We start from the raw sequence: 25,178 nt of genomic DNA on the forward strand, positions 1-25,178 counted from the left end.
GGTCAGGACGGGTGCTGCTGCATACTCAAGCTGTGAGTCGGAAGCGTGGGACTTGCTCGTCTGAAAGGGGCCTTACACTGCACTTTAACATCTAAGCATAGGTCGGAGAAGGTTAAAATGAAGACATCGTTTCGGCAATTTCCGTGTTAGAGGGAAACATTTTTGCTTCCAGGCTGCAAAATTAACATAAAACAGTGCAGCGCTTAATAACGCTTTACACATCTGGTGAAGAATAAGATTGATGCCATCTACATGCAAATTATCTTCGCAAAGAGTTTTCCTTGGAGACGATTGTTATCTGCCGGAGCGCAGGAAGAAGAACCGCGTGATCCGTCATCTTCTCATTGTCAACTCAAAGCGGAGGGCTCCTTTATTAAAAGGTCAGTTCTATTCCGTTACCCGGGACACCGAATATCAACAAAAAAGCCGAATCGAGTAACTTCTCCGTCAGCTTTCATTTATCTTCATCCATCGCTCCCAGAGTCGAAGTAAAAGATAAAAGATTCTTACCCTAAAAAGCAATTAAAGCAAAAGCAAAATCAGCTAATTGAAATACAATACCTTAGGGTCAGCATCCATCAGATCCGTGAGAAATGCAAATTGGCGCATCACAAAGCGGGAAGCAGGATGGGGCTTCATGGGTTTTCGATGATCCCGTCCTCCAAGGTTCTCACAAATCAGCACAGCGGTGAACGCTAAAAAGTTGTATTGGATTGGACTGCAGAGTTTATTAGGATCTACATCAACCTGACACAAGAGTCCAAAGGTTCCACAAGCCGACGCCTGAGAAGGCTTTCATCTTCGCGAGTGCGTTCTCAGCAACTGACTGCGATGGGCGGCGGTCTCATTGATCTTTGGGAAAAGGGCAATAAGCAGCTAAATTCAGAAGCTTGATCAACTTCCCCCAAAATTCTGCCAGGTAACAGTTACAAGTTCAGTACAGTTCACGTAATCTTTCCGTTTCTGAGCAGCCATGTTTTTTCATGAATGGGTGTTGTGCCACCAGTAAATGTTATTTTAATATAATTCAGCATGAAAAATTATAAACTTTTGTAATTTACTTTTCATTACAAAAATTCTCCAGTAATGATATATTGTCTTAATTATTATTGTGCCCCCGGGGTTTAATTTGTACAGTAATGTTCATGTCCACCTGCAACGGAGGACGCACATGCTCAGTCCCATCCATCAACCGCCATCAGCCCTATCTACTGTTAGAAGCTGTGACTGTTACAGGGAGAGAGTTACAGCAGAAAGGACACATCCTCTGAGCGGTGATAGGGAGAGAACTACAGTAGAAAGGACACAATCCCTGAGCTGAGCCAAAAATTGTATTCTCTGACCTGTTAGAAAGGTACATGATGTAATCTGTAGTGAATGTAATTTTCTTACCAGTGGCTGTATTTGTGAGTTATAACCTCCCTTCTGATTCTCAGCTGTGTCATGTGACCAGCAATCTGACTCTCCAACTGACACAGCATCTTATGTGTGGACAGGAAGTCAGTTTCTGTATGTATTCCTACAGGAGCCTCAATGTCAGTCTTATAGGAATGAATAGAGAAGTTAGGGTACTTTCACACTTACATTGTTGGATTCTGGCAGGCAGTTCCGGCCGGCAATCTGTATGCAAACGGATACCATTTGTAGACTGATGCAGATCCGTCTCACAAATGCATTGCAATACCAGATCCGTCTCTCCGGTTGTCATCCGAAAAAACGGATCCGGTATTTATCTTTTTCACATTTTTAAAGGTCTGCGCATGCGCAGATCGCAAAACCGGATCCGTTTTTCCGGAACACTTGGGGCCGAATCCGGCATTAATGCATTTCAATGGGAAATAATGCCAGATCCGGCATTCCAGCAAGTGTTACGGAATTTTGGATGGAGAAAATACCGCTGAATGCTGCAGTATTTTCTACGTCCAAAAACCGTACAGTGACTGAACTGAAGACATCCTGATGCATCCTGAACGGATTGCTCTCCATTCAGAATGCATTAGGATAACGTTTTTTTTCTGGTATTGAGCCCCTAGAACGGAACTCAATACCGGAAAAGTTTAACGCAAGTGTGAAAGTACCCTAACTGACTTCATGTCCTGTGTCAGTTGGAGATCAGAGAGTTGGTCACATGACATCACTTTCTAGCAGGTCAGAGAATAAAAATTTTGCCGGGAGTTCTACTTTAATATAGCCCACCTATCGCTTCACCAATCAGTTAGGGCGAATATAAACTAATTACAAAAAGTTAGGGCTATTTGGCCTGTGGGTAAAATTTTAGGATAAACCTAAAATGCCCTCTAACCTTTACAGGTGAACTTAATGTGACCTTCTTTTGATTGCACATGTCTAACTGTTTCAGTACTTTTTGCACATCTTGCTGTTCTCTAACAAGGAGCTTAATGGCAAAATTCACAACAGGTGTTTGATCCATGAATCGCCCAATACATTTCCTGGTTCAATTAGAATTGGTATTTAAACAGTCCTCCTTATCATGCTGCTCACGTTTTGACATCATGAGGCCAAGATGAAACCTAACAATTAATCAACAGTACCTCGCCATTGCAAAGCTTCAAGCAGGATGTTCTCAGACAGAAGTGGCCACTGAGCTTAGAGTGTCACCAAGTGTCATCAGCAGGTTGTAACAGAGACACATAGAGACTGGAAGAGTCAAAGAAAGGTATAGAAGTGGACATCCTTTGGCCACATCCCACACTGACGACCGCTTTATTGTGAACAATACCCTGCGGCACCAGATGATGAATGCCACACAACTCCAGGTACATTTAAGGGAGGTGAGAGACATCCAAGTGTCACGTCAGACCGTTCGAAACTGTTTACATCAGCGTGGTCTGCGTACGAGATGACCTGACCACACCATGAGGCACAGACGTCATTATCTTCCATGGGCCAGGGTGCATCTACACTGGACGAGGGACCAGTGGGCCTCAGTGCTGTTCACTGATGAAAGTCGATTCACGCTGAGCAGAAATTATGGCCGTCAACAATGTTGGAGAGTGCTATGCATCAGCCACTGTTGTTTACCAGACGAGCCTTTGCTGGTGGTGGTGTTACAGTGTGGGCAGGTGTGTCTAGTCAATACAGAACTGCCCTACACTTTTTGAATGGTACAGTGACAAACTCGTACTACTTGAATAACATCATTAGTCCATTCATTGTGCCTCTACATGAACAACACAGGCCTAATTTCATCTTCATGGAGGACAATGCACCAGCTCATCGAGGTCGCATCATTAAGGAATGGCTGCTGGAGACTGGGGTACCTCAAATGGAGTGGCCAACACTTTCTCCAGACCTGAATCCTTCTGAAAACCTATGGGATCAGCTGAGTCGCCATGTACAGACTCATAACTCTGTACCCCAGAACCTCAATGACCCTTCAAGTAGAGTGGGATGCCATGCCTCAGCAGACAATAAGTGGCCTTGTGAACAGCAGGAGACATCGTTGTCAAGCTGTAATTGATTGTCAAGGCCACATGACAAGTTACTGAGACACTGATATTTTGTGGGTTATACCCACCACTGGTGTGGGCTTTTGTTTCAATAAATTGTTTGAGATGAGGAAATCACCATTGCTGCTTCTACTTAAATGCCCAACTTTCATTATATAATATCCTCGGAGTGGGAACTTTTTACGTTTTCCATAAATTTCACCCGAAAACCAAATATTCCTAACTTTTTGTGAGCAGTGTATATATATCAGACAATGTACTGTATGTAAAGCTGAAGTCACTGGCTATGGCCATTAACTACATGCTGACTGCGTCCGGTCGATCAGCAAATATCTCTGCATGGAAGTTTTAAAACGTCCTTGCAGAGATTGCAGATGCATACTAAAAGTGCAATCGCGGGAACGTGGAGCCAGCTGTCAGTGACAGCTGGGCTCCCCATAGAGAAGGCAGGGATGAGGGATGGTCTTTTACTGTCCCTGCCTTCCCCACTGCTCTGAAAGAATAGAAAAAAGGAAAGGCTAAGCTGTCCAGAGGTATGCGCAAGATGCTGGGTCTTAGCAGACCCAGATCAGCTCTGTAGTTGCACGTTGTGCTTTTAAAAAAAGAATGAATAAAGTGAAAACACAATTTTCCCTATTTTTTTTCTGCTTATAAAAAAAAAAATACAAAGATAAAAATGACATAAAAAACCCCAGATGGGAGGCAAAATTATTTACCTAACTGAATACAAAAAAGTTAAAGCTTTTAAAGTCGAATGTACGGAAACAAATCAAAACGGGGGGTAAATGGTCCAGTCTGGAAGTGGTTAAAGGGAACCCATCACCATGAAAATGCAGTGTAATCTGCCGGCAGCATGTTATAGAGCAGGAGGAGCTGAGCAGAATGATATATAGGTTTATAAGAAAAGATTCTGTAAAACTTGTAATTTATACATTTAAATTCAGCTAATTCTAGGCTGTGAAGTCCAGGAGGCGGCCCTATCAGGGATTAACAGCCTTCCCTCTATGACTGTGGCAATCAGAGAGACCTGTCAATCACTGATAGGACCGCCTCCTGGACTTTACAGCCCAGAATGAGCTGAATTAAAATTGATAAATTACAAGTTTTACTGAATATTTTCTTATAAAACTATATATCAATCTGTTCAGCTCCTCCTGCTCTATAACATGCTGCCTGCAGCTCAGACACCAACTGGGCAACCGCTTTAAGAGCCAACTGGACAACCACTTGAAGGCTAACTCCAAGTTGAAGAACTCTGCTTTGCCTGGTGTTTACAAAGGTTAATACAGGATACAATACACATTTAGCTGACCTTCTGTCTCGTTTTCTACTCCTATGTCACTCCGACTAGAACGGTGTTCAAATTGCTCTTCCATTCATGACTGATGTTCAAGAAACTCTGCATTCAGGATTAAGACACATTCCATAAAACAACTCGTGTCTTACTGATTTCTACGGATCAATAGAGTATAAGAAGACCATTCCTCATCATTTTCATGACTCTCTGATGGGAACTAGTCATTGTTTTGCTTTTGGACCAGAAAGGAATTTTAAGGAACTTAAAGCCCAGCACTTAACCAACATGGAGGACCTCCATATTCAGTCGATTGTGCTGAGATGCCATGGATTGACATACCGTAATATATTCTCATACAGGGTTTGCTACCGAACCGATATAAAATAAGACAGACAGGACCATTTTTGGAACATTTCAAGTTTGGTTAAAGGGCCCATGAGATCCAACTATAGCATCTCTTAATGGCACCACAATGCTTTTTTCTGAAAATGATGAATGATGATCACAATCCAGTCTCACAAATGCTTTTAGGGGACTCTCAAAATGATATCAGAGAAAGCACAGTCCACCTACATGAAAGGGTCTCAGGGACACACAAGTTTTGTACAGCTTTGGTTATGAATAATGACCACAGCATAAAATGCATTACCTTGTTGTACTAATCACTTCACACAACAGATTTCAGATCATGTGGCAGTGTGATCCAAAATCAGTAGACTACCATGGATTTAAGCAACCAAGGAACAAGTAAGAAAAAGGGAGTTTTCAACGCAGTGCTAATGATATAGCCGTGATGTGAGCCTCTATTAGTATTTCTGCAACGCGTTTCAGGGCCATACTTGTTCCTTTCATCATGCAGCAACCAACATAACTTGAAAGCACTACAAAATACTAATAAAGGATCACGTCACCGTAATATTGTGCTTGCTGACTGAGGTAGCGTTAAGAATCCCTGTTCTGTTTCTTGGATGCTTTCCGGACCAGCTACAGGTTCTGGTGGGGACCATGTGCTGTACCTCATGAATATTATTGGCTGCCATTTAGGCTGTTGTGTACTGAGCAGCCCCACTGTTTGGGTTCTTTTATTGTACTGTAACAGTCCTGTCTATGATGCGGTCTCCCACATCTTCCAGAAGACTGACCATCAACAAAGCACTGGAATTGCGAGCCACCTGACTGTTTCTTATTGCAAACCACAGCCAGCTTCTTGCTGGCAAGGCCTCTCTTCACTGCACACAATGGGTGAGCTCCCTCCAGCTCTTAAAAGGAAAGTGCACGGGCACCCTAATTGACACAAGTCAATGACTGGCCATCTGTGAAAGTGCCTGAGCAACAGGTTTCCAAGCTTACTAGTATCCAGTGAAAGTGTGCTGTTTCTATTGACTGCCCTTGTACCGATTCTGGGCCTGTTTCCTGAATACTGACCTTCTGCAATCTGACTTGTGCCTGACCTCTATATTGACCATTTGCTTCCTGTTCTTACCTTGGCCTGTCCCTCCATAGGTTAGGGTACTTTCACACATGCGTTGCTGGATTCCGGCAAGCAGTTCCGTCGTCGGCAATCTGTATGCAAACAGATACCATTTGTAGACGGATCCGGATGCAGATCAGGCTCACAAATGCATTACAATACCGGATCCGTCTCTCTGGTTGTCATCCGGAAAAACAGATCCGGTATTTATCTATTTTACATTTTTAAAGGTCTGCGTTTAAAAGGTCTGCAGTTTTTCCAGAACACTTGGGGCCGGATCCAGCATTAATGCATTTCAAAGTAAAGTAAAATAATGCCGGATCCGGCAAGTGTTCTGGAATTTTGGCAGAGAAAATACTGCAGCATTGACGGAACTCAATACCGGAAAAGTTTAATGCAAGTATGAAAGTACCCTTATCTGTCAATGACACAGATAATACTCCAAGGGGTAGAGGCCTGAGGTTCAGAAGGATGAAAACCAGGGGACTACCACGTAAAGCACTTAGGAGTAGCCCGAAGTCATATATGTTGGTTAACACAGTGGTGCCACACTCACTGACGTAAAACCCAAGCAGCATTGATGAGGCGCCAGACAACCTAAGGTATGCCTTGACTGAGATGAAGCGGGAAAAGGGACGGAGAACAGGGGACAGAGAAGTGAGTGTGGAGGTAAGTTGTCAAACCTCTTCCCCCCCAAAAACAAACAAGGCTAAACAAACCGAAAAGAGACATTGGATATTTCCTGACTCAAAGCCACACAACCAGCTTTTCCAACCAAATCAGACTTTTCTCTGTCGTCCATTCCTTGGCCATTCAAAAATGTAAATTTTCATATTTGACAAAATTTAAAATACATTATTTTTAAGCTATCAGGCTAATAAAAAGGTTAAGAATGATGTAAAATAATAAAAGGAGACACACACGCTTTACCACTCGACCTGACGATCCCGTTGCGATACTTCCTGGTCTCTTTCAGCATACAGGAAATGGCTGATCACAAAACGAGGCGTCTCCAGAGGCCACCAAAGCTGCACTCAGGGCTGGTTTTCTAATAGGTAGCCATCTCTCTCTGCAGCCCCTGCTGATTCAGTGGCTGTACAGAGTATGGTCTGCTCTCTTGACTTGTAGAATAGGTAGATAAATCGAATTGAGACACCTACAGCCCAAAAAGTGACTGAAACTATGTAAGCCTAAAGCTATGTTCACATTTATGGCATCCCTATTTTCTGCTCCAGTCTAGGAAGTAAAAAAAAAAACAACAAAAAAAAAACACTGGAGCCAAGGTATGAAAGACACCAGTGGTACCCAATGGATCCAACTGACTAAATTGGCTTCCACTGGTTAAAATAGGCAATGCAATACAGCACCCTAACAGAATCAAGACGTAGTCGTAGTCATTGTTCACCATACAGTGAAAAAATAAATAAACTTCTATCCCATGTATACAATGCTTGATAGTAAGCTCTGCGGCACAACTTCTCATGTACTAGTGACTGTAATTCATGAATCCAATGTGCCAATTGACCCCCATTATGCTCCAGGCCCCTCCACCTCCCCAGCAGCTGCTAGAGATATACTAATAAACCATACTCAGATTTTTATTTAATTATAGGCTGAGAAAAACAGCAGAAGCATACGGTGAAAGAAAACGTCACCTCCGCGGCCCGCATCAGCAATTATCCTCGTTAATATTCATATATTAATGCCCTTCAGGCATGCAAGCATGTTGCTGAATTATCTTATGGATATTAGGGATATAATGAAAGTAAGGAACTGCCGCTCATACTATCAATGATTTCACTGAATGAGAGAAAAGACAGAATAATACAAGATAGATGATTGATAGATAGAACAAGAAAAGGAGGCAGGACTCCAATGTTGGTAGAAGGGTGATGGACCCGCTTTGTTACCCCAAAACGCAACATTTCAGCCCAGCTCAATGGGACCGATAGATAGATATGAGATAGATAGATAGATGCAAAATGTGGATGATACGAGATATGGATTCGCTGTGTGCACTTGAACAGATTTGGTTTAGGTCTCCTACAAGGGCGTTGTCTAAGCGTCCTCCCTGGTATTCACCCTTTAACCCCTATACAGGGATCTGGACTTAGATGCAGGGGAACCACCAGGCCACTACTGTACCTCTTGGAGTAGTCTCTGTCCAAATGACTACTGAAGTAAGGACAGACACAGTTCAAGCAATCCGATAAACAGTCTGAGGTCAGGGCAGGCAGATCAGGGTCAGAACAGAGATAAGGCAGAGGTCAGGTGGCGAAGGATGAAATCCAGAAAACAGGCAGAAGCCTGTACACAGGCAGACAAATGTAGAACAGCACTTCTTGGCCGGACAATAACAGACTAAAACCTAGTGTACCACGGGCATTGGTCATAACAGAAAGAGACACAATAGCTGGGGGTTCCTTCACTAGAGATATATTCAAATGGGGGAGATAATGGTTCTAATATATAAGGGTTTTACTCTGCTCAGCATAACCTAAAGTGGGTGACCCTTTAATACTGGTTACTGTCCCAGAGATATCTACTGGGTTCAATGTAAAATCTGTAACCTGGCCTCCAACTATGACCCGCCACTTATAACAATGCTTTAACAAAGCTATCAGGATGACCAGATTATTACAAAAAGATCAACATCCCAAGCTGCCATTACTTAAAGGGATTGTCAAGTGCATAAAATGTACATAGACACTAAGAGGGAATACAGATGGGGAGTTTTCTGTTTAGGATCTTCATCTGTTGACCAGGTTACAATGAGGGTCTCTTGGTATGGAGGACCTGTCCTATCCTGTATTACATAGACAACCTATTTGTATGAATGGACACTGTGTAATACTTCATTTCCCCTGCGGTGGTGCTGCATGGAAACTAGACGCTTTACTGCCAGGTTTTCACACCGATCATCAGTGGTCCCAGCTAGAAGACACTTTGGTTATTCTGGAACCTTCTTCAGTTTGTCTGGAGACCAATTAGAGACAAAGTAAATAGCAATGACTGCTTTCAGGAGCCGTGAAAGCCGTTCCGTCACGCCTGTGAGAGCTGAAGGGACGATAACGATGGGTGTTGATTTAATTTAACGCTTGTTGTCAGCACAGCCGAAACAAGGAGTGTTTTTCGGTGGAAATAACCACATTCCAGCCGGGTGCAGGTCACCGGTGGGAAGGCTGCAATCATATTATATTGAGAAAATTCCATCACTGCTGAACTTTCTATTCCTCGAGCGATGCGGTTTCCCAGCAACCTGTAATCAGTTGCCAGGGGACGGGAGCCGGGGAGGGCACGCTCCGTTATCAGACCTACGGGTTGTGATGGAGGAACGGTTGGGTGTGCGCTAGCTCCATGCCAACACACACAGCCGAGCGTGAGCAGAATGCTAAGCAGGCCAGAAAGATCTCCGGGGACCTAAATTAGCAGAGAGCACGGCTTACACACATGACATACAAATTACAGAGGAAAAGAGAATTCTGGGGAGATACATTAAAGCAGGTTACTCTACCTTTTAGTTTGGTAATTTATTTTTCTATCTGATTTTTTTTTTTTCTATGTAGACTCTAAATAATTCAATCCTGAAAGAAGCATGATTGAAAACTCGGACTGTGATGGAGAGAATATAAAATCTGGGCTCCATCTATGATAAATAATAATAATATAATATTAACAATATATAATAGTACGGTAATTAAAAATATTTTTGATATTTTTTTTTTTTACATTTTACAATTTTCGTCAGGAGTCCTTGTATTCGGATGTACTTGTATGTCCAAATAAGGGACAAACATGTGGACGCAGGAACACAAACTTATTTTTTTTGTTGAGTTTCTTTTGCAGCCCATATGCGGAACCATTCACTTCAATGGGGCCACAAATAAAACGGAAATGACTGCTTATGCAGTCCGTATCCCCGCAAGTCCGTTCCACAAAAAAAATACAACGTGTCCTATTCTTGTCCTTTTGCGGACAAGGATAGGCAGTGTTACAATGGATCCTCAAAAAAAAAAACGATGTAACACGGACATCACACAGAGGTCATCCGTTTTTATTTTTGCGGGTTCGTGTTTTGCAGACGGCAAAATACATATGGTCGTGTGCATGAGCCCTTATGGTCAGGACTGCAGCAGTGTCCACGGGATGTGATTGACAGTCACATTTCAAGGGTAACAACCTGTATCGGAGAAAGCTCCAGTCTTGTTTATTTAACCTTTTAGATGCTGCAGTTAATAAAAGGAGCTCCTTTTTTATCATCTCGGGCAACATTGGGTTGATAGTTTTTTACATGCGGTCTTGCCTGTGATGACAGGTTTCAGGAAACATCCTAATAAATGCCCGTCAGAGTTTTCTGCACAACTAATAAATCCAATACAATAGTTACAAAAAACAAACAAAAAAACAAAAGCAAAGTTAATGTAAATTAACAATACAGTTTGATAAAATGAACATAAAAAGATAAAATTAAAAGAACATATATGTCAAAAAAAATAAAACATATTTGATCTTATAGGGGTTGTGCAGGCGGTATATATAATGATGACCTGTCCTCAGAAGAGGTCATCAATAGCTGATTGGCGGGGGTCCGATACTTGGCACCGTCGCCGATCATCTGTTTGGTGTCAATGCCTGAAGACTAGGCCGATATCACAAGACGGGCTGAAGACGAGACTCACTAGTGAGACCTTCTGCCGCTATGCGGTGGGGACGTTGAGGGCCTAGAGCTGCGGTCTATAACACACACCAAGCATCTGCAGTACGGTGGCATCTTCCTGTAGGATTACAGTCTACGGTCTCCTCACTACGCTATAATGCGACTTTAATATTCTGCAGACAGAAAGAGACGGGCTGAAGATGAGACTCACTAGTGAGGCCTTCTGCCGCTATGCGGTGGGGACGTTGAGGGCCTAGAGCTGCGGTCTATAACACACACCAGGCATCTGCAGTACGGTGGCATCTTCCTGTAGGCTTACAGTCTACGGTCTCCTCGCTACGCTATAATGCGACTTTAATATTCTGCAGACAGAAAGAGACTGGCTGAAGACGAGACTCACTAGTAAGGCCTTCTGCTGCTATGCGGTGGGGACGTTGAGGGCCTAGAGCTGCGGTCTATAACACACACCAAGCATCTGCAGTACGGTGGCATCTTCCTGTAGGATTACAGTCTACGGTCTCCTCACTAAGCTATAATGCGACTTTAATATTCTGCAGACAGAAAGAGACGGGCTGAAGACGAGACTCACTAGTAAGGCCTTCTGCTGCTATGCGGTGGGGACGTTGAGGGCCTAGAGCTGCGGTCTATAACACACACCAGGCATCTGCAGTACGGTGGCATCTTCCTGTAGGCTTACAGTCTACGGTCTCCTCGCTACGCTATAATGCGACTTTAATATTCTGCAGACAGAAAGAGACGGGCTGAACCACCCAGCGGGGAGCATATAAACAACATACAAATCCAGCGGCTGCTACACAAAAAGAAACACAAACAACAAGCAACAACAACAAAAAAAAACACTAAAGCAAAAATACATGTCTATAAATGCAATTTAGTGGCTGACTGAAGACGAAGGGATTTGTCGTAATTAATGAAGAGGATTAAAGATGAAGTCGTGGAAATCTCCTTCGGGACACAGTATTATAAGAAAAAATGCTTTGATGTATATAAATAAGAATCAATGATCAGATTTTTCTAGCTTGTCGCTCCTCGTTTGCCATAGGTCAAGTAGTGTATTGAAAAAAGATAACGTGAAAGCAAAGAGGAAGAAGGGAGGAGAGCAGGGGCGCTGCATTTCCAGGAGGCTCAAGCAGATTAGCATAATTTTTCCCATGATGCATTGCCTGCATAAACAATTATCAGTACGCTGCTGTGTCTCTTCAATGAGGCCGGGCCATACACAGTAGGACAGTAGTCCGCAACATTCAGCCCACACTCCCGATTCCCTGATACGGTCGCCCACTCAGTAAGAAAAGGGGGAGGAAGCCTCTGACAGCGGATTACCTCCCTGAAAACAAGGATCGGCACTGAAGTAGTAGACAAAAACAGGATCTCAGGTAGTGTACTGCCTTAAAGGGGAGTTCAGATGTATGATTAAAGGGGTTATCCCATGACTAATGTACAAAATGAAAATCAGACATCATATAGTGCATGACTATCTCTTTCTAACAAAGCTAGAACCAGCCCTGTACCTCACATGGATGCAGAGATATCCACATACATTGCTCTGCTAGGTTTATATCAAGCTGGCGGCTCAGGGGGAGTGTCTTTTCTGCTGCAGCTAAGGGGGCGTGTCCATAATCTCCCTATCACAGCTCAGGAGACAGTTAAAGGATTGAACTGAGCATGTGTGGCCTTCTCAGTGAGCAGGACGAAGAAATAAGAAAAAGAACAAACAGCAGGTGGCGCTATACAGATACATTTTAGTGAATAACTCAGTGGCTATGCTGAATTTTTAATTACATGCAATTACAAAAGTATTATGCTGGTTTGAAAACTGTAGAATATTTTTCAAGGGACAACACCTTTAAGGCTAGTTTAAAATCTGTGACACAGCTATCCCACAGGCTGTTCCGGCAGAAATTGCCAAGAATAAGCCAGACAAAAATAGCTCCATCCCGATATATTTTCTGAGGTGCTTCCGGATCTCCACCGGATCCCATTATAGTCAATTGGATCCAGCGGGCAGGCGGCACTATCTGGCTATGGCGGATCTGGAGAACTCAATGCAAGAGCAGCCTGATCCTATAACGCGTTTCGGGACCATATGAGTCCCTTCATCAGACAGTATAACTACCAACTGATGAAGGGACCAGAAAGGTCCTGAAACCCATTATAGGAACAACAATACAACATATATCAATTAGTTATACATTGGAAATCATCCTTCAAGGCAGTGCCGCTACCGGAGATCTCATTATTATTTACTACTTTGGTGGCAATTAATCCGGTTCCAGAACTTGGAGCACCAGTTGGGACGGCGTTGCTGCATTCCCTCCACAATGTGCTTCTCTTGCCTAATTTTGTATGATCTACTGAAAATAAGGATCCACCCCGCCCGACACATAACTCCCATGTAATCTAGAAGAGTCGAGTGGACCACCTACAGTTGCACCAATGTCTAACCCCCAAAGAAAAAAAGTAAAGTTCTCGTCAAACTATGTTACCTAACGTGACCCAATTCTGTGGAAGGTTTGAGCAAAGATGACTCAATTCTAAACAGGCTGAGAGCAGTGATGACTTCACACCAGCAACAGAGAGAGAAGTTCTACTTTACAATATTTAAAGCAAATGAGAAATGAAATGAAGGAAAGAACATAAAAGAAATTCTAAAGTTCTCCAGAAGTTCCTGAGATTGTAATTCAGGTTAGATGTCTAAGGCCACTTTCTAATTACTGACTGTTCAAATGGCCCCAACGGGATCAACGGTGCCAGAAGGACTAAGCTCCGCAAAAAGGAAGCCTGCAAATGAATACTGGGGAAAGAAAAAAATCCTAAGAAAAACAAGGTCTCCTGGACCATTGGTGGCCACCATAGGTGTGACCTGCAACCACAGAGGATTTTGGTGGCTTACTCTTTGCCTTTTCACATTTATTCCTTCTTATATCCTGACTGTAGACCCCAAACCATCACTTATAATAAGAGGTCCTCCATGTGCTCGCGGCTTCATGGCAGAGACAATTCCTGTCTCTCTGGTCTTCTACATAAATGCATCTGCTGCCCATGGGATTTGGGAGTGAAGTGCAGCACATTGGGAGGCGCTTGGAGCCCGCAGACGTAATGAGCCAGGAACATTGGATCTGCTTGTTGCTTTAGTTACTGTCCATCCATCACTGACAGAAGCCACAATGACAATTTGCAGATTTTCATTTTATATATATTTTTTTCACAGGGTGATAAATATATTCAGTTCACTCCTTACACATAAAACTCAGTACATGACAGGTATATAATATATATATATATATATATATATATAGAATCACTGTGTACATACATTACTTATCCTGTACTGATCCTGAGTTACATCCTGTATTATACCCCAGAGCTGCACTCACTATTCTGCTGGTGGAGTCACTGTGTACATACATTACTTATCCTGTACTGATCCTGAGTTACATCCTGTATTATACCCCAGAGCTGCACTCACTATTCTGCTGGTGGAGTCACTGTGTACATACATTACATTACTTATCCTGTACTGATCCTGAGTTACATCCTGTATTATACCCCAGAGCTGCACTCACTATTCTGCTGGTGGAGTCACTGTGTACATACATTACTTATCCTGTACTGATCCTGAGTTACATCCTGTATTATACTCCAGAGCTGCACTCACTATTCTGCTGGTGGAGTCACTGTGTACATACATTACTTATCCTGTACTGATCCTGAGTTACATCCTGTATTATACTCCAGAGCTGCACTCACTATTCTGCTGATGGAGTCACTGTGCACATACATTACTTATCCTGTACTGATCCTGAGTTACATCCTGTATTATACTCCAGAGCTGCACTCACTATTCTGCTGGTGCAGTCACTGTGTACATACATTACATTACTTATCCTGTACTGATCCCGAGTTACATCCTGTATTATACTCCAGAGCTGCACTCACTGTTCTGCTGGTGGAGTCACTGTGTACATACATTACATTACTTACCCTGTACTGATCCTGAGTTACATCCTGTATTATACTGCAGAGCTGCACTCACTATTCTGCTGGTGCAGTCACTGTGTACATACATTACATTACTTATCCTGTACTGATCCTGAGTTATATCCTGTATTAAACTCCAGAGCTGCACTCACTATTCTGCTGGTGCAGTCACTGTGTACATACATTACATTACTTATCCTGTACTGATCCTGAGTTACATCCTGTATTATACTCCAGAGCTGCACTCACTATTCTGCTGGTGCAGTCACTGTGTACATACATTACATTACTTATCCTGTACTGATCCTGAGTTACATCCTGTATTATACTCCAGAGCTGCACTCACTATTCTGCTGATGGAGTCACTGTGCACATACATTACTTATCCTGTACTGATCCTGAGTTACATCCTGTATTATACTGCAGAGCTGCACTCACTATTCTGCTGGTGGAGTTACTGTGTACATACATTTCTTATCCTGAACTGATCCTGAGTAACTCCAGAGCTGCACTTACTATTCTTGGGCTCCAGAGCTGAAATCTCCCATCATTACTGCTCAGGTAAACACAAGTGTAGCAAAAGTATATAGCATCTGACGCAAAAAATAAGCAGCACATGATACTACAACACCCAGCAGGAGAGAAGACTGAATAGAACTCTCAGCATCCAGTCAATCTAAAATATGGGTTAATAATGGACCTACCTGAAACGTTCATTTTCTGTGCCCTACCCGCCAGCGCCTCCTCCTTGCTGCATAACTTGGTCTTGTAGGTCATGTCTTTTCCACATTTAACACCTGATATAAAAACACTGATGAGGAAATCTGCAAACACCTCCTGTCTGGATAAGGGCATGTTCACACCGTGCATTTTTCCTTCTAAATCTGCAGGGTGAACATCCCCTAAAAAATATCCACCGTCTACAGAGAGGAGAAAGCCGCTCAAAAACGGTAGGAGATGCATACGTCTAGACAACCGCAAAGGTCTGACCCTGGGTTCACACCTGAGCGTTCCTCAAACGCGCGTTTTACGCGCGTTTTTGTCGCGCGTTTTTTGTAATAGTAAACGCGCGTTTGACGCGCGTTTGTGTCATTGACTGCAGTGTCCTATGGCCACAAACGCGCGTCAAAACGCCCCAAAGAAGCTCAAGTACTTGTTTGAGCGTCGGGCGTTTTACAGCGCGTTCGTACGCGCTGTAAAACGCCCAGGTGTGAACCCTTCCCATAGGGAAGCATTGGTTTTCATGTCTTAAGCGTTTTACAGCGCGTTTGAACGCGCTGTAAAACGCTCAGGTGTGAACCCAGGGTTAGGGTGGACCTGTGACCTCCCCTGATATTCCTCTTTTAGTGAATAGTTTTATTTCCCATGGGAAAAAAAACATAATCTTCTTTTCTTAGATTTTTGTCCTGTGACTTCCCTCTGTTATTCCTCCAGAAAATATATGAATAAACAAACGACTTGGTGTAACCAGTAGGGGGTAGGTCCCCACACACTCTACCATCGTCCAATCAGTGCCGACGGTAAAAAAAAAATATAACTTTGTGTGGACATTCACCTCTGACAAAGGAGTAATAAAATCTAGTAGTATTTTCATGTATGGATTTCTAGGAGGAATAAAAGAGGAAAGACACAATCCAAAATTGTTAGTTCACTGACAAAACAAGTATTTATTAAAACACATGACAGGTAAGAAGATGTCAAGTCTCATCGCTCTATGTACTGCAACTTTCTACTTTTCAAGATCACTGCTTGCTGTCAGCGAATGCAAATGTTCAGGTTTGCTTCCGCAGGCTGAAACACCTAATATTACTCACAGCTGAAGTTTTGCTATCATGTACTGTATTCAGTCTAGACCAGGGATGCCAACCGGCGGCCCTCCAGCTGTTGTAAAACTACAACTCCCACTGGAGGATGATAGCTGAAGACTGTCCGGGCAAGCTGAGAGTTGCAGTTTTGCAACAGCTGGAGGGTCGCAGGTTGAGCATTCCTGGTCTAGACGATCCTCTTTGATCCAAGAACCTACTGATGGCTGTATAGCAGATGAAGGAGCTGTCTGGGAGACTCTCGGTCAGCTCTGAGGTTCAGGGAGGTCTCAAGAAGACTATATACCGTATATACGGTGGGCAATCCCTCATTAATGGAGGTCCCTGCTAAGAAAAAGTTTTTTTGTGGTGATCAGCTACCTGAAGAGAGGTGTTCAGTTTCCCTACAGCACCTCCACAGGGGAAATGAGGTATTACACTATTCTTATTTAAAGCAAATAGCTGGCTCTGTGGTGTATGGACTTTCCGGGTCCACCAAAGCGAGGGAAGCTCTATGTTGCTGTTCTCCAACCTGACTAATAGATGAGGAGCCCTCCACCACCAGGAATGTTGGGTGTTCTAGACCAAAACCCCCCATTCTTCCCATGTATTGACAATAGGAGGACTGAGGACCCTTCATACTCACCATCAATTTGGAATAGAAGGCACAGCAGACAGGTGGAGAGCAGCATGGTTTACCACCGCAGGTCCCTGCTTTCTGATGACCCTGTACACCCCAGGGACGTACTTATAGAGAAATAAAGGAGCCCAGATCCGGTCCAAGATTATACATGGAGATTGGACGAGACCTATAATTACTAGGAGAACATTCGGGGAACAGAGCGAGAATTCTAAGAAACCACATAAGACGACAAAGGTTAGAGAAAGAAGGAACGATTGATCTGAGGAAGGCCGAGCTCCAGCCTATTATCCCTGACCTTTCTCATATCTATTCTTTGGTGTGTGTTTTGGACTTGTTTTATGAGTCACTGTTCCCGGCGGGTGGGAGAGAAGAACCGGAGGACGGCAGAACAAAAAGAGGACAACTACTCCAAAGTTCTGTAACGTATTGTGAGAAACCATAGGGGGCGGAACACAGACCCGATAAAGAAAAGTATTATATCAAAGAAACGCTATTATAAGACATAACCAGGACCGAAAAACTGGAGCAGATTAACACTTACATGAGCGTATCACTAACAGCATCCAAACTCACCGCACGGGAGAGAACGTACCGTATGGGGAGCAACAGTAACCGGAACCGCATCATAGAGACATAAAAAACAACAGTACCTGTTATAATGAACTAGAACCTGACACCCACCAGCTGATCTCTGTAGTAGTTATATTATTGTACATAGGAGCAGTATTATAGTAGTTATATTCTTGTACATAGGAGGCAGTATTATAGTAGTTATATTCTTGTACATAGGAGCAGTATTATAGTAGTTATATTCTTGTACATAGGAGGCAGTATTATAGTAGTTATATTCTTGTACATAGGAGGCAGTATTATAGTAGTTATATTCTTGTACATAGGAGCAGTATTATAGTAGTTATATTCTTGTACATAGGAGCAGTATTATAGTAGTTATATTCTTGTACATAGGAGGCAATATTATAGTAGTTATATTCTTGTACATAGGAGGCAATATTATAGTAGTTATATTCTTGTACATAGGAGCAGTATTATAGTAGTTATATTCTTGTACATAGCAGCAGTATTATAGTAGTTATATTCTTGTATATAGGAGGCAGTATTATAGTGCTTATACAGTTGTACATACCACTTATATACCATAGTCTCTACTGATTGTGACATCTAAGTGGTTAAATGGCTGGGATCAACGCTATCTCCAATCCCAACCACAGTCGGACTAGAGCTGTTAGTTCCTGACGGCTCCCACTGTGATTGCGCAGACACAGCTCCTCACAGGGGTTAATGCATAGAATAATGTAAAAACTGTTTGTATGACAATGGAATAAAAAAGTTCCAGGTTGAAGTCTAACGCACCTGCAACGGTTACCAATAAAAGTGTGCAGCATTGTATGCCTTGGCCAATGGCCCACCAACACAGAGTCCAAAAATAATTTCACACCTAGAAATTGTTTTATCAAGAAAAAAAATACCATTTGTATTTAGATAGTCTAAGCCGGTTATAGACTTAAAGGGGTTGTTCCTTCTGAGGCATTTATGACATTTTGCTAGGGTGTACCATAAATATCACGTCCTTCCCGTGTGACTCCCTCTTATCTCCAGGATGGACCCTGACGTGAAAGAAGAATAAGCCTTCTAAGATGGTCATTTGGCCAATAGCTTTCATCACCAAATTCTCCATTTATACAGAAGCAAGAAGTTAGTTTTTTCCTAATTCTGGACAACCCGTTCAAGGAAACCAATGACAACATCTAAGTTTGATGTGTTTTTATTCATTTTTGTGTAACTATCCACAACAGCCACCAGAACAGTCACATTAAGATGATTTTTCCTGTTTTCAGTAGCTCACTTGTCAGCTGTGCTGTATAGACTAGGACAGATTGAGCAGAGTCATCTCCTTGCAATTAGAAGGTAAGCACGTTAAGGACAGCTTTACTGTACTGCTGAAGGCCCAGATAAGGCAGGGAAGTAACACTATATACACAGATAAGACTCTGTATGCAGCTCCCCTGCTACCACCTGGTCTCTGGTGATGGCGCCGTAATCAATAACAATAAAACTGTAATAGTCTATGGCACTTCAGTCAGTTAACGCCTTTTCATTGCAGCTGCCATAAAGCGCACACCCCCTGCTGTGCTAACTATGCAGACAATACAGGATTAGAAGCAGTTGTCTCCAATATGGCCGCCCTAGAGAAGTTCTGATTAGAAATATAATTAGAAATTATAATTATAACACATAGTTAGAAATACAATATGGCTACAATATAAAAAAAAAAACTTTATCTAATTACTGAAAAGAACATAACATACACTCCCTTTAAGGCCTCATGCACACGACCATTGTTGTGTTCCGATCCGCAAAATGGGGTTCCGTTGTTCCGTGATCTGTTTCCGTGTGTCTTCCTTTATTTTTGGGGGACCACCAGACATAAAGGAAAGTTAAAAAAAAGTCTAAGACGGGTTTGCCATGCAAATGATAGGAAAAAAACGGACGCGGATGACAATCTTGTGTGCCTCCGCTTTTTTTAGCGGTCCCATTGACTTGAATGGGTCTGCGAACAGTTTTCCGCAAAAATAATAGGACAGGTTATATTTCTTTGACGGACTGGAACCGCGGATCACGGACGCGGATGGCAAACGGTGCTTTAGCCGAGTTTTCAACAGACCCATTGAAAATCAATGGGTCCGCAGAAAATCACGAAAAAACGGCGCAACGGACACGGAATAAAACAACGGGCGTGTGCATGAGGCCTAAGAATGGAAATACCTGACTAATGCTATGCACATTAAAGGTATAATATGGTTGCACATGATCACAAGGGTCGAACCAACGCAGTTTTTGAGTAGGATTATTTTTGACACAATTTGACTGCTGGGTGTAAAGCTTCCTTCAAAAATGAGACCTACAGTACCTGAACATCGCATCTCCTCAGATCTGCCCGTCAGAGCTTCACCCTGGCTGGGTAACTGGGTTTTAGAACTCATGTCTCCCATAAATGTACGGCTTAACAGCTGGAAGAGAACTATCCGGGAGGTGAAGACACGGGGCGAGGTCAGCATGAGCTTGTGGGGGATTTGAGGGAAGTCACAACAACTCCAGGTCCAACCACACGATAATGTTCTGCAAGGAGAATAAGGTTTGCATCAAGTTATGACCCAACTCATAAAACCTGGAGCGAGAGACCTGGAGATCAGGTTGTGGGATTATGGATTAAATTCTGACCCGGGAAATACGTTTGCCATCTCTTTGTGTTAAGGAGGTTTACAACTGGATTCTTCCCAAGAAACAAGTCCATCAATCATCCACATTAATTCATATGACGGAATTAAGAAGACATGATGTCTTAAGATTGTCTCAGTACTGCAGCCTAAGGCTTTGGGCCTGTTATTCGAAAAGATTATATTGTAGCATAGAAAGAAGGTATTGAGAAGAAGTTTTCCTGTCTTTATTATAGATTTAAGAGCCCATGTGTTTGAATTTTTGTAGGTTTCCACTTGCCAACGTCTGTAAGTCTCCTATGAAAAGGAGATAGCTACTGGACTTCCAGAAAAGCTTTAAGTCTCTCGGGTGTCACAACAAACAGACTGTAAATACTAACCTCTCCTCATTCCTGCAGTCCTTTTTCCCCTGATCTCCACCATAGACAATGTCCTGAGTCTGGGTCTAGTGCCAAGACACTGTCTGCAACGGCGCACCAAAAGGACTGAAGGACCCAAGAGAGGTAAGTATCTGCAGAGTTTGGTCTAAATTAAGGAAACTAGTGTCTATATTTATTCAGGGGATCTGGTCTGGGGTATATATCAGCTTAGGTGGTTTTCTCTGTATTTTTTATGGGATGGTCTATATTTATTTAGGCCGTCTGACCTAGGGTTGGGCGATATCAAAAATATTCCCACGATAACGATATTAAGAAATTTATCACGATAAATGCCCATTTAGAAAAAAAAAACACTCAAAACATGTACTCGCATTTCCTTGTTGCCCCCATTGCCCCCATGCAGTAATATCTCTTAGTTGCCCACCAAGAACAGGGTCACCATTCCCCCCCAAATCTAATGGAGTGACCGTGCCCCCTGCTGCTCCATTCATTCTCTATGGGAGTGCTGGAGATAGCAGCAATCAGCCATCTTCGCCGCTCCCACAGAAAATGAGACATCCTAGTGGAAAACCCTGATAAGTGTGTTGTTCAGAGTGTGCCCATCATAGGTGCACATTGTCAGGAAGGGCACCTTGGCATCATAAAGATGCCTTTCAGTTAAATAAAACATTGGGGATCATTTACTAAAGACTGGCGCTTCCCATATAGGTCTTAGTCCCTACACTACAGCCATATTACCGCAGTGTACGGCGGACAAGCACTCAGACACACAGAAAAACCAACAACCAGGCTCTGAGCGAGAAGCAGGGGAAGGGTCACCTCCTAGCTAATCCCTGACCTCTCTCCCTGCACTGCTCAGCCCACAGGCAGACCTTGGTGGTAGGAATGATGTGTCCCCGTGCCTGGGCTAAAACACCCTAGATTCCCTGAGATGGTGAAAAGGGGAAATAGGAGCAGCCTGCTCGCACAGAACCTGGAAGGGAGAGATGACGCAAACACAACTAAAACAGCAAACAACAAAAACAGAAACCACACTTATCTTATCAGAGCTGGGACAGAAAACCTTCCTTCCTTCCTTGCATGCTTGCTTGCTTGCTTCCTAGGCCAGACTGATTGCAATAACCCGCTCAGAGCACTGGAATTTAGAGCCATTTAAACGAATGACCCCACCCAGTGCACCTGATGGGTGGCGGATCCAGCACGAATCCAAAACAAACACTAAACACGTGCTGCTATTCTGGCCGACCTCCGCACATAGTCAGAGCAGGGCATGACACACAGCACCCAGAGGGCAGCGACTGTTCTCAGCCCCGGCCTCTCTGTGCAGCAGCCCCCAGAGGGCAGCGACTGTTCTCAGCCCCGGCCTCTCTGTGCAGCAGCCCCCAGAGGGCAGCGACTGTTCTCAGCCCCGGCCTCTCTGTGCAGCAGCCCCCAGAGGGCAGCGACTGTTCTCAGCCCCGACCTATCTGTGCAGCATCCCCCAGAGTGCAGCGACTGTTCTCAGCCCCGACCTATCTGTGCAGCATCCCCCAGAGTGCAGCGACTGTTCTCAGCCCCGACCTATCTGTGCAGCATCCCCCAGAGTGCAGCGACTGTTCTCAGCCCCGACCTATCTGTGCAGCATCCCCCAGAGTGCAGCGACTGTTCTCAGCCCCGGCCTCTCTGTGCAGCAGCCCCCAGAGGGCAGCGACTGTTCTCAGCCCCGGCCTCTCTGTGCAGCAGCCCCCAGAGGGCAGCGACTGTTCTCAGCCCCGGCATCTCTGTGCAGCAGCCCCCAGAGGGCAGCGACTGTTCTCAGCCCCGGCCTCTCTGTGCAGCAGCCCCCAGAGGGCAGCGACTGTTCTCAGCCCCGGCCTCTCTGTGCAGCAGCCCCCAGAGGGCAGCGACTGTTCTCAGCCCCGGCCTCTCTGTGCAGCAGCCCCCAGAGGGCAGCGACTGTTCTCAGCCCCGGCCTCTCTGTGCAGCAGCCCCCAGAGGGCAGCGACTGTTCTCAGCCCCGGCCTCTCTGTGCAGCAGCCCCCAGAGGGCAGCGACTGTTCTCAGCCCCGACCTCTCTGTGCAGCAGCCCCCAGAGGGCAGCGACTGTTCTCAGCCCCGACCTCTCTGTGCAGCAGCCCCCAGAGGGCAGCGACTGTTCTCAGCCCCGACCTATCTGTGCAGCAGCCCCCAGAGGGCAGCGACTGTTCTCAGCCCCGGCCTATCTGTGCAGCAGCCCCCAGAGGGCAGCGACTGTTCTCAGCCCCGGCCTATCTGTGCAGCAGCCCCCAGAGTGCAGCGACTGTTCTCAGCCCCGGCCTCTCTGTGCAGCAGCCCCCAGAGTGCAGCGACTGTTCTCAGCCCCGGCCTCTCTGTGCAGCAGCCCCCAGAGGGCAGCGACTGTTCTCAGCCCCGGCCTCTCTGTGCAGCAGCCCCCAGAGGGCAGCGACTGTTCTCAGCCCCGGCCTCTCTGTGCAGCAGCCCCCAGAGGGCAGCGACTGTTCTCAGCCCCGACCTATCTGTGCAGCAGCCCCCAGAGGGCAGCGACTGTTCTCAGCCCCGACCTATCTGTGCAGCATCCCCCAGAGGGCAGCGACTGTTCTCAGCCCCGACCTATCTGTGCAGCATCCCCCAGAGGGCAGCGACTGTTCTCATCCCCGACCTATCTGTGCAGCATCCCCCAGAGTGCAGCGACTGTTCTCAGCCCCGACCTATCTGTGCAGCATCCCCCAGAGTGCAGCGACTGTTCTCAGCCCCGACCTATCTGTGCAGCATCCCCCAGAGTGCAGCGACTGTTCTCAGCCCCGACCTATCTGTGCAGCATCCCCCAGAGTGCAGCGACTGTTCTCAGCCCCGACCTATCTGTGCAGCATCCCCCAGAGTGCAGCGACTGTTCTCAGCCCCGACCTATCTGTGCAGCAGCCCCCAGAGTGCAGCGACTGTTCTCAGCCCCGGCCTCTCTGTGCAGCAGCCCCGAGAGTGCAGCGACTGTTCTCAGCCCCGGCCTATCTGTGCAGCAGCCCCCAGAGTGCAGCGACTGTTCTCAGCCCCGGCCTCTCTGTGCAGCAGCCCCGAGAGTGCAGCGACTGTTCTCAGCCCCGGCCTATCTGTGCAGCAGCCCCCAGAGTGCAGCGACTGTTCTCAGCCCCGGCCTCTCTGTGCAGCAGCCCCCAGAGTGCAGCGACTGTTCTCAGCCCCGGCCTCTCTGTGCAGCAGCCCCCAGAGTGCAGCGACTGTTCTCAGCCCCGGCCTCTCTGTGCAGCAGCCCTGAGAGTGCAGCGACTGTTCTCAGCCCCGGCCTATCTGTGCAGCAGCCCCCAGAGTGCAGCGACTGTTCTCAGCCCCGGCCTATCTGTGCAGCAGCCCCCAGAGTGCAGCGACTGTTCTCAGCCCCGGCCTCTCTGTGCAGCAGCCCCGAGAGTGCAGCGACTGTTCTCAGCCCCGGCCTCTCTGTGCAGCAGCCCCCAGAGTGCCAATTAACCCCGCATTTGAGGGGTAAATTGCCTCGGTTCGCGGGAACGCCACTTCCTGTCATTGAGACCGGGTGCCAGGTATGTGATACGGCCGGCACCCGCAGTCTATATTTGTATTAAGGGTAATTCTCATTGGTGGTGCAGCGTCCACAGCCCCTCCCTTCCTCCTCACTATTACCTTCTCATTGGCAGCACAGCGGCAGCCGGATCAGAGTGAGGAGGGACTGTCTCCTTCTCCACTGTGCCGGCTGTAATGTGCCCCATACGTTTTAGAGGCATTCAACACTGTGATGTGTGTCTGCCCCTATGATGTCACTAAACTACTGCGGTAATTAAGAAATGGCGATATCGCCATATCGCTGTTTCTTAGTACCGCGGTATATCGTTAATACCGGTTTATTGCCCAAACCTAGTCTGACCTAGGATCTATATTACTTTGGAAGGTCTGGTGTAGGGTCTATATTAGTTCAGAAAATCTGGTCTGGGGTCTGCATTAGCCTGGAAGGCCTGGTCTAGGGTCTTTATTAGTTTAGAAGGCATGGTCTAGGGCAGTGGTGGCGAACCTATGGCACGGGTGCCAGAGGCGGCACTAAGAGCCCTATCTGTGGGCACTCGCACCCTGGAAAAAGTCTACGGTGTACCAATATGCCTTAGACTTTTCCTGCCATTCATCAGCGCAAGACGCTCTATGAACAGCACAGGCAGCGCACTAAATTTAGGCAGGATATTATAGCTAAATGATAAAGTACATGGAAGATATACTATACTGGA

At 45.2% G+C, this 25,178-nt stretch overlaps 1 protein-coding gene across 1 annotated transcript in view; it reads right to left on the reverse strand.

Moving 5' to 3' along the window:
* MSRA (methionine sulfoxide reductase A) overlaps window positions 1–25,178 on the reverse strand; it is a 272,063-nt gene that overhangs the window by 239,091 nt on the left and 7,794 nt on the right. The window contains exon 2 of the mRNA XM_044289623.1: window positions 20,272–20,480. Coding sequence (XP_044145558.1) covers window positions 20,272–20,419 — 148 coding nt within the window. The 5' untranslated portion in view covers window positions 20,420–20,480. The remainder of the gene's footprint in view (window positions 1–20,271; window positions 20,481–25,178) is intronic.

The sequence above is a fragment of the Bufo gargarizans genome, chromosome 4 (assembly GCF_014858855.1).
Source record: "Bufo gargarizans isolate SCDJY-AF-19 chromosome 4, ASM1485885v1, whole genome shotgun sequence".
NCBI lineage: Eukaryota > Metazoa > Chordata > Amphibia > Anura > Bufonidae > Bufo > Bufo gargarizans.